The sequence below is a fragment of the Glycine max genome, chromosome 6, assembly GCF_000004515.6.
Source record: "Glycine max cultivar Williams 82 chromosome 6, Glycine_max_v4.0, whole genome shotgun sequence".
NCBI lineage: Eukaryota > Viridiplantae > Streptophyta > Magnoliopsida > Fabales > Fabaceae > Glycine > Glycine max.
Genome location: NC_038242.2, coordinates 1,544,609 through 1,559,279, shown reverse-complemented (window position 1 = coordinate 1,559,279; position 14,671 = coordinate 1,544,609). Strand labels below are relative to the sequence as shown.

The 14,671-nt window shown below is 27.2% G+C and overlaps 1 protein-coding gene across 1 annotated transcript; it reads left to right on the top strand.

Annotated features, from left to right (window-relative positions):
- Positions 1-3,127: 3,127 nt before the first annotated feature.
- Positions 3,128-12,256, top strand: LOC100789917 (hippocampus abundant transcript-like protein 1). Its single transcript, XM_003527601.5, has 14 exons — positions 3,128-3,417; positions 5,621-5,732; positions 6,254-6,366; positions 7,623-7,745; positions 7,849-8,054; positions 8,148-8,223; positions 8,979-9,065; positions 9,187-9,267; positions 9,346-9,378; positions 9,578-9,631; positions 9,771-9,812; positions 11,192-11,270; positions 11,357-11,427; positions 11,967-12,256. Exons 1-14 carry the CDS (start codon positions 3,253-3,255, stop codon positions 12,021-12,023), a joined length of 1,299 nt encoding a protein of 432 aa, XP_003527649.1. The 5' UTR covers positions 3,128-3,252; the 3' UTR covers positions 12,024-12,256.
- Positions 12,257-14,671: the final 2,415 nt, after the last annotated feature.

The window sequence follows — 14,671 nt, the reverse complement described above, 5'->3', positions numbered from 1 at the left end:
TATCTAAGTAAAATCAGTGAGTGTGTCATGCACCTGACGAATCTAGGATGCTAATTTAGCGAGAAGAATTTAAAAGGTTAAAAAAATAATAAATATTATTAGAACATATATAAAATAAATACATAAGTATCTTATGGGATAAGATTGGTATATGTGAATAAAATTAATATTTTACACCAAATCTTGATCACTAAATTTAAATAATCTAAATGCTAAAATTGATTTATTAAAAAATTTAAAAATTATAATTAGCAAATAACAATTTATAATTTTGTTATTTTTAATTATATTAATTGATCAAAATAAGTAATGATAGCATTAGATAATGTTTGCTTGATATCTCATAGATAAGATTAATAAGTTATTATAATAATTAGATTTCAAGAAAATAAATGATAAAATACACAAAGAGTTACTTTTTATTTAAGTTGATTTTTCTTTTATATATATATATATATATATATATATGAGTTTAATATTTATATATTAATAATGTAAAATAATTTTAAATTATAATTATAGTTTGAATTATTTTAAGATAATTTTAAAAAAAAATTAACAAATTTAACGTACATTATGGGTTGTAATAAGATTACTCCGGAAATTTTTTTATGTATTTGAGATTTCAACTTTGTCAACTTCGGTGTCCTTTTCAGTATTTTTGCATTTCATACCTTTTTGAATAAAAAAAAAGAAGATTTATAAATATGTGTGGTAATTAATGAAAAATTTAATTGAAATATTAATTTCGAAAATAAACCTTTCCTTTATTCTTTCAAGAAGACTATGATATTCCCCAGAACAGGTTTTAAAACAGGCAATGCAACAGTCCTCAAACTGTACTTAGGTTGCCTTCTTCTTTCTCTATATAAACGAACATGTCTTCCTCGCCCGACAGTTTCGTGAATCATATTTTCTTTTTCTAGGATATGTTTTCCTCTTCCTCTATACTTTTCATTCATTTTCCAAAAATGAAACACTTCCTTAATCCATTCTTCCTTCTTCTTCGATTATGTCCTAATTTTTTCTGTCGTCATTTGTTTTTTCTTTGCAAGTGATCTCATCACAAATCCAATGCATGCATTTAGTAGATCTTAGCTTGAAGTAAATTTGGTCTTCGATTATGTCTTGTTAATTTTATAAATTTGTGATTTTGATCGTAATAAAAATTATTAATTATTAAAAAAAATTAATAAAAAATTATTAATTCTAATGTAATATTATTATTGGTGAAATGCCAGTGCAGGTAGAAAAAGTTTTTAAAGAGAAGAACAGAAATACTGTGGTGTAGAAAATTAAGATTAATAATTTTTTAATAATTAATAATTTTAATTAATTTATAATTAACTTAGGAGAATCAAAGTGGTCAAATTTTAAGACTATAAGACTAAAAATTACAATTAAAATTTAAAGAAATCAAAATCATAGATTTAAAAAAGTAACGAGATTAAAATTATAATTTAACATATATCTATCTTTATCATAATCCAATATACACATCGGGGGATTGAAAATGATTTTTAAAAGCTTTTAGAATTTTGGGACGTTTCTTAATTTTCTTTCTTGCTCTCTATGAAAGCTGGCACGTTTTTTTAATAATTTTAATGTACTTATTATTTTAAAATATTTATAATTTAATTTGGTTTTTACAATTTGTCTCTTGAAGAAAATGTTAATAATTCTATCACTATTGTCTATTACCAATAAAATATTATTTCATATACTAAAGTTTATATACATTTTTTTTATCAATATACTAATATTTAATTTGATTTTCTTCAAAATTTATTGATTGTATTTTTTATCTTGTTAAAAAATCAAATGTTTTAGGTTTATTGTTATTGATCCATTACATAAGATATATCACATTTATCAGACAGTTTGTTCAATACGAATTTACGAAAGTAACACATTATAAAAATTAACAACCAATTGATAATACTTTTTAATCATATATTACATTTTAATTTGAAGAAAAAAAAAAGACATGAAATAAAACAATAGTTTCAATCTATTTAAAAAAATTAAATTAAATAATATAGAAAAAAATATTAAATGACCATATAATTTTAAAAAAAAAATTGAACTCCCCTTTTAGTAAGTTCTGTATCATCGCATCTTGGAACATACTCATTGATCCTAGGACTAATCCCATCTATTTGGTAGAAAAGAGAGAAATAAGATTGAAGAGAAATATATATATATATATATATATATATATATATATATATATATATATATATATATATATATATATATATATATATATATATATATATATATATATTAAAGGTGTAGTTAAATAGAAATTAAACAAATATGTAAAAAATAATACAAATAAACCCTACAATTTAGAAAAGTATTTCCATTTTCCATCATATCTCTGCTCCACCAAACAACCTCAGATATTTCCATCTAATTTCTCATCTAGCAAATAGAGGCTAAAAACTATGCAGCAAGCCACATATGTGACAACAAAAACACACACACACACACATATATATATATATATATATATATATATATAATTTTTAAAAACAAAATCATATAGCTAACGATTCTTAATAAAAACTTAACGAATTGAAAGTTTAATCGCCTAACTTATACGAGCTTTTGTCTAGTTAGATACAATTAAGATACTTAATCCATAAATTAAATCAACCATGAATTTAATCAGTGATCACGAGATGATTTTGGCCCACCTGCACGATGCTTTATCTGCCTGTAGAAAAAAAGGTAAACATAAACCTGCACACTTCAAGGCGTAAGTTGATCCTAGTTATTTGTATTATCTTTGACGCCATTCACCCGATTCAATCAACGGTTAGACGATTAACGAAATACTTGAAATAAATATTTTTTTAAAAAAAAAATCAATAATCAATAGCTCTTTATATACGTGACTAAAAATTCTTTATTTCACTGTCACTTATTTGAATTAGTTGACAGTTCACCATATTGCTCCACAAGAGCAAAAACAGTTAAGTTTTTTCCACCCTTTTTTACTTACTGCGAGTGTTTGATTGACCGACCACATGCACAATTGTGAGATACCACGTAAAGCAATCGCAAAAAGTACGATATATATATAGGGTGCTTTTAAGTGAAACTTTGTTGCACTTGTGGCTAAGTAGAGAGGTAGCTTTCCCTGTAAGACTGTTAATATTAAGATCTTACCAAGAATTCTAGCTAGTTAGTTCTTTTGTCATTTCAAAGAGAAACTGATTGAGAGAGCCATAGCTAGGGAGAATCATGGACAAATTGTACGGGTTGAGTCATCTCTTCATGGCAGTGTTTCTTCATAACTTCTCCATGTTCATGGTGGTACCAGCCATCACCGATGTCACAATGGCTGCTCTTTGTCCCGGACAAGATGAATGCTCACTTGCCATCTACATCACTGGTTTTCAACAAGCGGTGAGTTTAACTCCACCAATATTCCATACCATCTTCACTCATTCTGCCTTTTCTATCTCATGGTTTTGTTCCTTAATCAGTGATTATGTTTGTCCATGTATGATATTTGTTAGAGATTTCATATCCATGACCATTAGTGATATAGTCAAATTAAAGTACATTAATTAGTGTGACTGGAAATTGAGTTGATCGAGTCCGTTGTTCTTAATTAGATTCTTTAACTAACCTTTTGATATCAACAACCTTTTTTTGGGATAATCTAAGCTACTCTTGCTCGATAACAGCTTTTCAGTAATAAGCAACACACAAAACATACGTACGGTACAAGTAAGAACTGCTATGGAACTAAATGAAACTCATTTACCTCAGTATTTAACAACAAATTTAGTAAAGTCTATGCATTTTATTTTCATAGCTAGGCATCTTTAATTTCTATGTACATATAAATTTTATTCTTCGGCCGAAATTAAAAATCTGTGGCTATTGTGTTACCTGCGCGCGGTGCACGTCCTGGCATTCATCCCTCATGAGTTACACCATTTTATGACAAATGAGATTTAAATAAATTAATTTAATTTAATATTAGATAATAAAATAGTATGATATGTAGTTTTTAAGAATATTATAATTTTTGTATATTAATTATTAATTGTCATTCATCAGTTCATGTCCTCTTAAATTAAGATAAAGTAAGCATATAGCTAGTTTGTGATGTTTATTTCGCATTTATTTTATGTATGTATATATATATTGACCTAAGAAAGGCCTTTTATTTATTTGGTTATTAAATTAAAAAGATCAATTTTTATTTATTTGATTCAATATTAAAAAAATGTGGATGAAAAGCTTAATATGTGTTTCATAATAAAGAATTAAAATATATTTATTTGTGAATTAAATCAAATTAATTCCTGTAAAAAAAATCAATTTAATTTCTCTTCTTGTAAGAATAACGTTAATTATCTCTACACATTTACACTTTCTATCTCCGTTAGATCACCTATCTAATTACACAGTTTTTTTTTTTTTATCTCTCCTTTGTGTACAACTTGGTGTAATAATTTAAAATATAAATAAATTATTTTTTTGTAATAAAGCTAAGACTTAACAATAATTTTATACAAAATTATTTAAGCCCGTCACCATTTACTAGCCTTTGTAGATTAAAAAAAATACAAATTAAATTTACATTAAAAAATAATTAAAATTCCATTACATATCTGATTTATTTGGATCAGACAAGATTTTAAAAGTTGTTATCTAGATTGTTTATGATATTTTCTAATTAAACACAAATTGATTTTGTTGATGACTTAATGACACCTCCGTTGATTGCCCATAAATGATGATTGTTTTATAGACAAGCAACCTCAAAATTCAAAAACCCATCACTGGTGACGTTAAATTGTCACCAAGATAGCGTCCCTTCGTCTGTTTCGATAAGCCTGATCCACCACTCAGAGAAAGAAATTTCCCTGTGATATCGTGAGTCTTATAGGCTCCCATTTTCTTTAACTTGTTGCAAATTTACAACTGACTCCATTGGCCTTAGTGTGTGTGATGCATTGCTAAGCTTTTTCCTCGACTTGTCGTGGTTTTGCTCACCTTTCTATTGTCTCGTCGTATTCGGACTAATGAGTTTTTTGTTTTTTATCAACATCACTTTTATGTCCATCTTGCAACTATTTGTCATCCTCTGTGGCCCGTTTTAAGCTTTAAATTTGGATGAGTCTCCAACTGGTTTTTTTGGGCCAAATAGAAATGGGGCGGGCCTTGTTCAGCACAAATTCTAGCCTCCATCACTCGGTCCAGTCTACATTTGAAAATAGAAATAAAATATAGTACTAATATACTACTATCTATTATTAATCACAAGAAAAAAAAAACTTACCTTTATTGTAAAAAAAATAAAAATTTAACATCTACTATGACTCACCATTATGACTCACAATCACATTGTATCCAGCGTATATTGAATTTAATGCAATTCGTAAGCTCTTTAGATTTTTGTTACAAATAACAGCTGGGCAAATGCTCTGTTTATCACTCACTCTTTTCATTACAATTTACCCCCTTATAGTTCTCATAACCTTTTAATAATATCAATGACGAAGATTTTTTTTTTTTGGAGTTAATTTCTATGACAATGTGCAGTAATTTGTATCCATGTCCATATGGGTAAAAAGACGTGTGATTTATGCAGATGATAGGACTGGGCACGCTTGTGATGATGCCACTCTTGGGTAATCTTTCGGATAAGTATGGGAGGAAGGCCATCCTCACAGTCCCTATGATCCTCACCATCATTCCCGTAGGTACGTTTGCGTTCAATTTTTTCCCTTTGTTTAATTGATTCCACCTTTTTTAAAGTGTATATACATCTCTTTTAAATACAGCATACTATTCTTAAAATTCAATCTACGGCTAGCAAGGAGTTTTTCTATTATATTATTATTATTCTTTAATACATTATAGAAAGAGTTAAATTATAATATATAAAAGTTACAGTTATTTAGAAATTTAATATTACAAAATTAAATAACAATAATAGTAATACAAGATTTTTTACATATTATACAAATGATAAAATAATTAATTGAAATTAAATCGTTCTCCATAAACACATGACAATATCAAGTAATATATACTTGATTCCTTTTAAAATAATATATATAGTCTTAAAGTAATTTTACGGTGTTGTGAATGTTTTTAATTATAAAAAAATGTCTTCTACAACAAAATACCAATTGTCTAAATTTAAAAAATGCATGACATGAACTGGTGCCTTTAAATTGTCAAATTTATCTTTTAGAATGGACTGGTGGCTGTTTCGCAGGCATATTAGCTTACAGCAGGACGAAAAAATTCTTCTACGTCTACTATGTGTTTAAGATACTTATTTCAATGATTTGCGAAGGAAGCGTTCCTTGCCTCGGTCTAGCTTACGTGGTAAGTCTTCACTATTTCCCTCAAATGAAAATAACGTAGTTTTTTTTTTTTTTACAGCTAAAAGTAAGTGTAATTTTTTTTAGGGGAAATAAGTGTAGTTATACTTGTTTATATATGTAACTACATTAAATTGGGTTTAAATACAATGTACCAAAAAAATGAGTTAAATACATTTTTGGTTGGTTAAATAAAATAAAATCTAAAAAATAAATATATTTTCTGTCATTTATGAAAATATATTAAATGTGTTTATTGTAGTTCATAAAAAAATGTCTTTTCTTGTTTTCCCATTTATAGAAATAAAAATCACATATGATACATTTCAATTAATAAGAGAGTAAAAGAAAGTAATTTATTTTAGGACTAAAATTAAATATTACCCAATTTGTAGAATACAAAAATATATTTAACTCTATTAAATTTATCTAAATGTTAATTGTGGTTAAGTTTTAGGTTCTTTTTCTTTTTCTTTCTATTTTTTCTTTCATCATGAAAAACTCAAATTTGACGTTCTAATTCATTTTAAGTGTGAGTAAGATTCAAGTCAGATATATCAAAAGATAAATTTATTTTTATTATTACTCGATCCAAAACTTTGTTAAAGTCATTTGCTTGAATCCATATTTGACTTAAAAACTCATTAAATTAAGGATAATATCGGGTCAACCCTACTTATTATCATTATATTCTATATATTTACAATAAATATTTCAAAATAAATGAGCATTATATTATATTATAGAAAGAATCTATTAGAAAATTATCATTAAAATATATTTGTTCAAAACACTTAAATTTTTTAATATATATATATATATATATATATATATATATATATATATATATGTGTGTATAAGATGTTATAGCAGAGATCATGGCAATCAAAGCATAATTTAAACCATAAAATTTTACATTAAAAATATATTAATATTTTTTCATAACTTCAAGAGTATGTTTAAATATAAATTATGATTTAATTAATTAAACGACTAATACATAAATAAATAGCATATAAATAACAAACAATACTAATAATTCAGTAAAAGAAAAATAATACTAATAATTAAAACATACCATTTTATTGATAAAATTTAGGCAAGACTCATTAAGAATATATGTTTTCTTCATTATTTAATGAGTCTCATCTTGTATTCAATGGGTATCTAAATAAAATTCTACTAATATTAAATAGTGTGATATTTATGAAATAAGAAATAATTTAAAATTGTACTGACTACATGGATTTCCTCTTGCAGGCAGATAACATTCCAGAAAGTGGACGAAGCACTGCGTTTGGAATTCTTTCGGGAATTGCGTCTGCCGCGTTTGTGTGTGGCACCTTATCGGCTCGATTTTTATCTACTGCCTTGACTTTTCAAGTATTTTGCTTTATGCTTACACATCTCTCCCTAATTGCAATGCATCATAATCTCAATCTTATTTCCCTTAATTACAATGATTACACATCTTTCCTTAAATAAGGTTTCCACACTTATCGCGGTGATTGGAGCACTATACATGCAATTTTTCCTTCGAGATTCGGCCATTGATGACAAACACCTTTATACTCCGATCATTTCACAAGAAAATCCAATTATATCTAAGGTCAATGGAAAACTGGAAAGTAAGAAGCATCTTTTTAAAGCATTGCGCTCTATAGAGGACCTGACTTCTTTCCTCAATAGCAGGTGCTACAATTTTCCTTCTTATTTTCTAAGCAAACAAATATTTTTTATTTTGTGTCATAATTATACATGTATGATGTATACCCAAATTTCCAGCTTGACTATTACTCAAGCAGCAATTGTTGCATTCTTCAATAGCCTTGCAGATGTTGGTCTTCATGGATCATTGTTGGTATATTTTTTTTTCTCTCTTCGTATTTTTTTGTATCTTGTTCAAGTCCCAATTTTTAGTTTAGATATCATGTATATTATATATTTTTTTATTTTTAAGTTTCAGTGTTGGTAAAGGCTTGTGCACTTTTACATCATTGCTAGAACATACGTTGATGCTTACTCATATTTTTATTGGTTGAATTGGATTCTTAGGATCAAAGCAAAACATCTAGTATCCAAGAACATTGTATCTATATATATATATATATATATATATCTATATATATATATATATATATATATATATATATATATTTTATCATTACTAGTCGGAAACCGGTAATACATGTCTCAACTATCATTTTTTTTTGTTTAAATTAAAAATAAAAATAATTAAAAGATGTAAATAATTATCACATTTGAGAAGTTATTTTTTCTAATAATTATATTTAAGAAGATATTTTTTCTAATAACTATTTGAATCAAAGATAATTTTCAAAATTAGTTAGAAGACAAAATAATCTAAAAATATATATACACCAAATAAGGATAATTATCTTTACAAATTTTTTTTATTAATAATTATAAATATTTCTCTTGGCTATTTGAATTCATACTCTACTATATAGGCTTTCAATATCTTTAATCAGCCGTTATTGATGTTTAATTTCTTCCATTTTTTAAACCTTTGTAACGTGGAGTATCTATGTCCATTTGAAACTTATTATGTCGTTCTCTTTGACAAGTATTTGGTAACACTTTTTTTGTGTGCAGTATTTTTTAAAGGCTCAATTTCACTTTGATAAGAATCAATTTGCTGACTTGATGGTCATTTCTGGAATAGCAGGAACTGTGTCACAGGTATTTATTACAAAGTTATATTTTAATTATCAACTGATTGTCCTTTTATCCTTTTTGTAAATCTTCAATTTCTTTGAATTTATATATCGTGAATCTAAATATTAAACAATGATTGTCATAGCTTCTTCTTATGCCTATTTTGGCTCCTATTTTGGGCGAGGCAAGACTACTCTCAGTTGGACTATTCTTTCATTGTATACATGTAAGCATGTTTTTTCATAAAATCATAAAACAATATCTCTTTTATGAAGTTCTAAATTATTAAAATGATGGGATGCAGATGTTCCTTTACAGCATAGCATGGTCCTCCTTGGTATGTCTTTTGCTACTTTATTTATAATTACAAGTTTGTTTCTATTAATTATTTTTCGATATATAATATTTTATAAGGTTGAAACTTGAGCTAGAGCGGTAATTTAATTTTCACTTCTGTATATTCTTCCCGTATCCTTTTGTTGTCTATGTTTCCTTATTTTTATGTTGTTTAATATTTAGTGTGTGAATGTTGACAGGTTCCTTATGCTTCCGCCATGTTCTCAATTTTATTTGTCTTCTCACACCCTTGTGTGAGTTTACTTCCTCATTTTGTCTTTCTATATTATTCTTTAAACGGGTGATTTTTTTTTTTTCATTTTCACCCTTCAAATTAAGTATTTTTTTTTTTTCAAAACACAATATTGAATAATTTATTTTTACATTTTGCAGATACGAAGTATTGTATCTAAACAAGCTGGTCCCCATGAGCAGGTACAACGTTAATCATACAAACAATTTTTTCATACGATGTACATGCAAAGATTATTTCACCATTTCATTTTTTTCTTCTAACAAAAAAATTCAAAAAAATTATGAGGAAACTAAATTTTATATACAAAATATTTTGATCAGAATAAAAGGAAAAAAATGTTACACTTAACAATTTTTATTTGAAATCAATATTATTTTAATTTGAAGAAGATAAATATTTTATTATATTTTTCATGTTTATGTATGCTTATTAATTTTTTAATGGGTGTTAAATATATAAGTTTAAAGCAATATATAAGAATTTCATGATGCTACAAACTCTAAGGTTAAAAAAGTCACTATAGTTATGAAAGGCATATTTTTTATGATTTATTTTTGTTATGATTTAATATTTGAGGTAACATGGTCTATAAAATCTCGAAGGCAAAATCATCTTCTACATCTTCTACTTTGTAGCTAGGCACTCTTTTTGCATGAAGTGCGTCAATGCACATAGATATATTATTTATGAAAAAGACCATACTAAATTTTCTGTAACTTGTAATATAATGTATGATAAAAATTTACTTGTATGAACATTTTCTTGCAACATACATGAATTGAACTGATATTAATTATTGTTGAAGTAAAAAATGTCAGGTTAATTAAAAAATTTCGTCAACATATTAATAAAATATGTGATGTACCTAAATAAAATAAAATATGTGATGAGTTACATTTATAAAGAGGACTATACAACATTAAAAAAAATAAAAATTAAGATGTACTTGTGTAAGCTATAACTTAAAATACATCTCATTGACTGTAAAAATAGATTTGAGACATATTGACATATTATAAATAATTAATTTGGTAAGTAGGTTCTTAAGATTAATTTATTCTTACAGTCCAACTTGTTGGGATTATTATTTATTTTTGTATCTTTGTTAGTGGAATTGAATTTATATGATTTCTAAAAATTTGAATTTTGGCCTATGTAATAAGTAAAGCCTAATTTCAAATTGCAAAAATGAAAAAAATATCATGTTTAAATAATTTGGTTTCTATGAGACAGTGTTGTGTTGTATGATGTGAAGGCATCATTAGTAGAACAATAATTTTGTTACCTCTATTAACTATTGTCGTATTAAAAAATAAAATGCATGATTGTTGCTTTAATTAAAAAATGCATATGATTCCTTTAATTTCTCTTATTGGAGTTTGCCTGTAAAACACATTTTAAGAGATAAACAATAGTATAATTTATTTAATTTATAATGAAGGCAAAATGCAACTCAATTGTGTATACTAAAAAGCTTTTTGTTTAGTTTTATTTTATACTTTTGGTACATAACTTCAAATTTGTTTAATTTTTCTCTTCAATTATCTTCCTTTTTTAGGGAAAGGCTCAAGGTTGCATTTCAGGCATATGTTCAATTGCACATATTGTTTCTCCCTTGGTTTTCTCTCCATTAACAGGTAAGAGCTAGTATGCCATTATGTTTTTTTTAAGGATTTAGATTATCATTAAATTTTACTAACAAATACTTCTTCTCAATTGTCAGCTCTATTCCTTTCTGAAAGAGCACCTTTTGATTTTCCTGGATTTAGTATAATGTGCATTGGATTTGCTTCGGTAAGAACTTAACTTTAATGAAAATGTTCTATTTTTTCCCCTTAACATCGAAGTCAGTATTTCTTTAGTTTTGTCTTGTCTTGATGAATCTCTACTATTACTTATCAACTCCAAATTTTGATTACATATGTGGATAATAATTAGTCTAGGCATGGTATAGTTGATATGATGATTCATTCACATGATACAAAAACACATGAAAGATAATACGTAATATTCGTTTGGTGTTGAATTTCGTAATCTTCAAACCACGTCCAACACTGGACCTTAGATATCAACATTAATAGGTAAATTGAATTATAAACCTCAAAGTTTTATAGTTATACATTACATGTGGTACATATCTTGATTTAACTCATCTATGTGAGATTATCTCATATAGATTTTTATTAATAAAATTTAATTAGCAATTATTTTAATTTGTTTTGTTTGAAAAGAATTTGTTCTATATATTATTATATTTCAGTCAAATTTTACTTTATTTTCATTGACCTTTTATATTTATATGATTCTTTGTGTGGTTGAATTTTGCTTTACAGATGATATCTCTTGTTCAAAGTATGATGCTCAGAGTGGTTCCTCCCATATTGAATTAGGCGAATATAAATTAGTTAGAGTCTTTTAATTTAAAAGGAGTGAATATTTATCGTGCTTTAGCTAATCCTCATATGTACAAGCTCTGCCTTTAATGGTGCTTTTGATGAGGAAACAATTAGTTGTATAAGTTCATTCCTAGTAGGCATTTGATAAACTTCAATAGTTTTTTTACTATTGTATCATGTTTCCTTATCAATTGCGGGGTTTAAATCAAAGGTAAATTTTATAATTTTATAATTATTTTTATTTTGTTGTGTTGTTGCAATTTGGAAATTGTGATAAGATGCGTAAGTGCAACATTGTGTTTCCAAATGCTTCCTTTTTGACATTGTGTTTCAATAAAGGTTAAATATGTTTTTCTTTTCAAAACTTTTTTAATTATATCTTTAGTCCCTAAATAATTTCCATATTTTTCTCTATTAACATTTTTGGCTCTTAGTATCATGTATCCTTACTAAACAATGACATGATAATTATGTTGGCAACTAAGGGCAAGCAATAAAAATTTGACCGTGTCATTTATTTAAATCCAAACCCGACGACCTGCTAAAGACCCTGAAATATGTGTGACAAAAATCAAATCAACCTAATATTTTCGCACAATGTTTCATTATTAACATTAGGTAAAGTTAAATGGTAGAATAAAAGAAGTATAAAATTATATTTCATAATACATATTTAAAATAAATTATATCATTAATGTAAACAAAATGTTATTTCTTAAAAATATTATTAATACACAATTATTCAAAATATTTATATTTTAAAAATAATGTATATTTCATTCATCCCATAATAATTATTTTGTAAGAAGAAGAAAATTTATGCTAAAATAATTAATATTTTAACTTTTAAATGTAACATTAATTATTCTTTTTTACTTATATATCATATAACATTAATGATATAAGGGGAAAAAATAAAATGAATTAATGATAATATTATTAATTTTGTAAAATCATTATTATCTTTTATTTATTTATTATTTTTCTTGATTTGTGTAAAATAATTTGAGACGATAATTATAATAAGACATAATAAGTATATAATACTAAATCGGATTAGAATAACTTAAAGTATAATATGATTTTGTCCTAAGATATGCGTCAGGTCTATTTTAAAACTTAAATCCACTCAAATCAACCCTAGTTTAGGCCAGACAAATGGATTATGTCGGGTCATGTTCACCCTTATATGTTTTTAGTCATTTATCTTTTCACAAAATTCACTTTTAATGTCTGAGGAGATGGAGACGTTGAACACACCACTTATACCTGAACCTACTTACTACAATTAAAGTGATTTTCCAACATTGTCTCTTATACTCACTGTTACCTGCATCCTCATGGTTTGAAAATGAGCTACCTGCACTAAGGTTCCCTAGATTATACATGAATTGCACTTTGAAGGAGGAGGAGATAAGTGATATGGGTGGGGGGGGATTAGACGTGGAACATACCTTTGCGACGGCATTGGTTTGAATGGGAGCTTCAGTTAGTCCATCAACTAGATGCATTTCTGGACTCATTCACTATACTGGATCGCAAAAGAATATGGAGGTGGATGCCCAAACAGTTCGGTAATTATTCAGTTTTTTCAGCATACAACTCACTGCTGAATTGGAGAACACACAACCGGCATTATAGTCTCATGGAGGCACTCTGGAAGGTAAATATCCCTCCGAAAGCTTCACATGCAATTTGGAGATTCTTTCTTGACAGAGTTCCATCAAGAGCAAATTTAGTGAGAAGAAATATTGCTATCTCTGATCCATCTTGTATTTTCTGTAACTTCTCTGTTGAAACCACTTACCATTGTTTGTTAGCATGTCCCTTGATACAGTCTTCGTGGATGAAGTGGTTTGATTTATTGCATTGTCCCATAGCTTCTCTTGGTTCAATTGCGCAGCTTTTTCTTCTAATGCTGGATATGTTGAGAACGAAAAGGGACCTTGCAAATTGGAGGATTATTATCTGGGCAATTCTGTGGTGTGTTTGGAGGTGTCGAAACAATTGTTGTTTTAATGGCTTGCAGATGGATGTGTATAAACTGTGGGAGGATATTTTGATCACCTCATGGATGTGGCTCAAAGGAACGAAGAAATTCAGCTACCCACTCTCTCAATGGTTAATGAATCTTATGCAATGCATTTTCACCTGCATGAGTCAGAGATCCATGGGTACGCGGAATAATTATGCGGCGTGATTGGTGGTATTAATTTGTTGGAGATTCTAAGAAGAAAGACACTACCGAACGAAAACTGAGGAAAGTGACTTAACATGACTAGTGGAGTTAATTTGTTGGGTAGACTCTAGTCTCGGGCCTTGGGGCTTGTTGAATGAATGTAAGGTGGGGGGCGTTCCTTATTGGTGGGTACAGAAGGGCATTTTTTATGTTTGATAGCATCTTCCCCTATGCAACTCTCTTGTATAGAGGCAAGATGTATTGGTGGAATTTTTTGGGTTGTCTCACAACAACATTGATTGTGTAGCTCTTGAATGGAGATTGTCAATTACTATAATTATTGCAATCTTTTGCACTTGTGCAGCTATATTAATACAAATTTTAGATTCTAATATCATATTACATTTTAATAAATAAAATTCAGTTTACATTAATGATATTATTTAATTTTAATTTTTTTTAC

What these genes read in the sequence shown, in the direction of transcription:
- LOC100789917 (XM_003527601.5), top strand. Translation starts at nt 3,253, where the DNA reads ATGGACAAATTGTACGGGTTGAGTCATCTCTTCATGGCAGTGTTTCTT. An exon ending in ACTTCTTTCCTCAATAGCAG is followed by an intron (nt 8,055 to 8,147) that starts GTGCTACAATTT and finishes CCAAATTTCCAG; the next exon opens with CTTGACTATTACTCAAGCAG. An exon ending in AAGCTGGTCCCCATGAGCAG is followed by an intron (nt 9,813 to 11,191) that starts GTACAACGTTAA and finishes TTCCTTTTTTAG; the next exon opens with GGAAAGGCTCAAGGTTGCAT.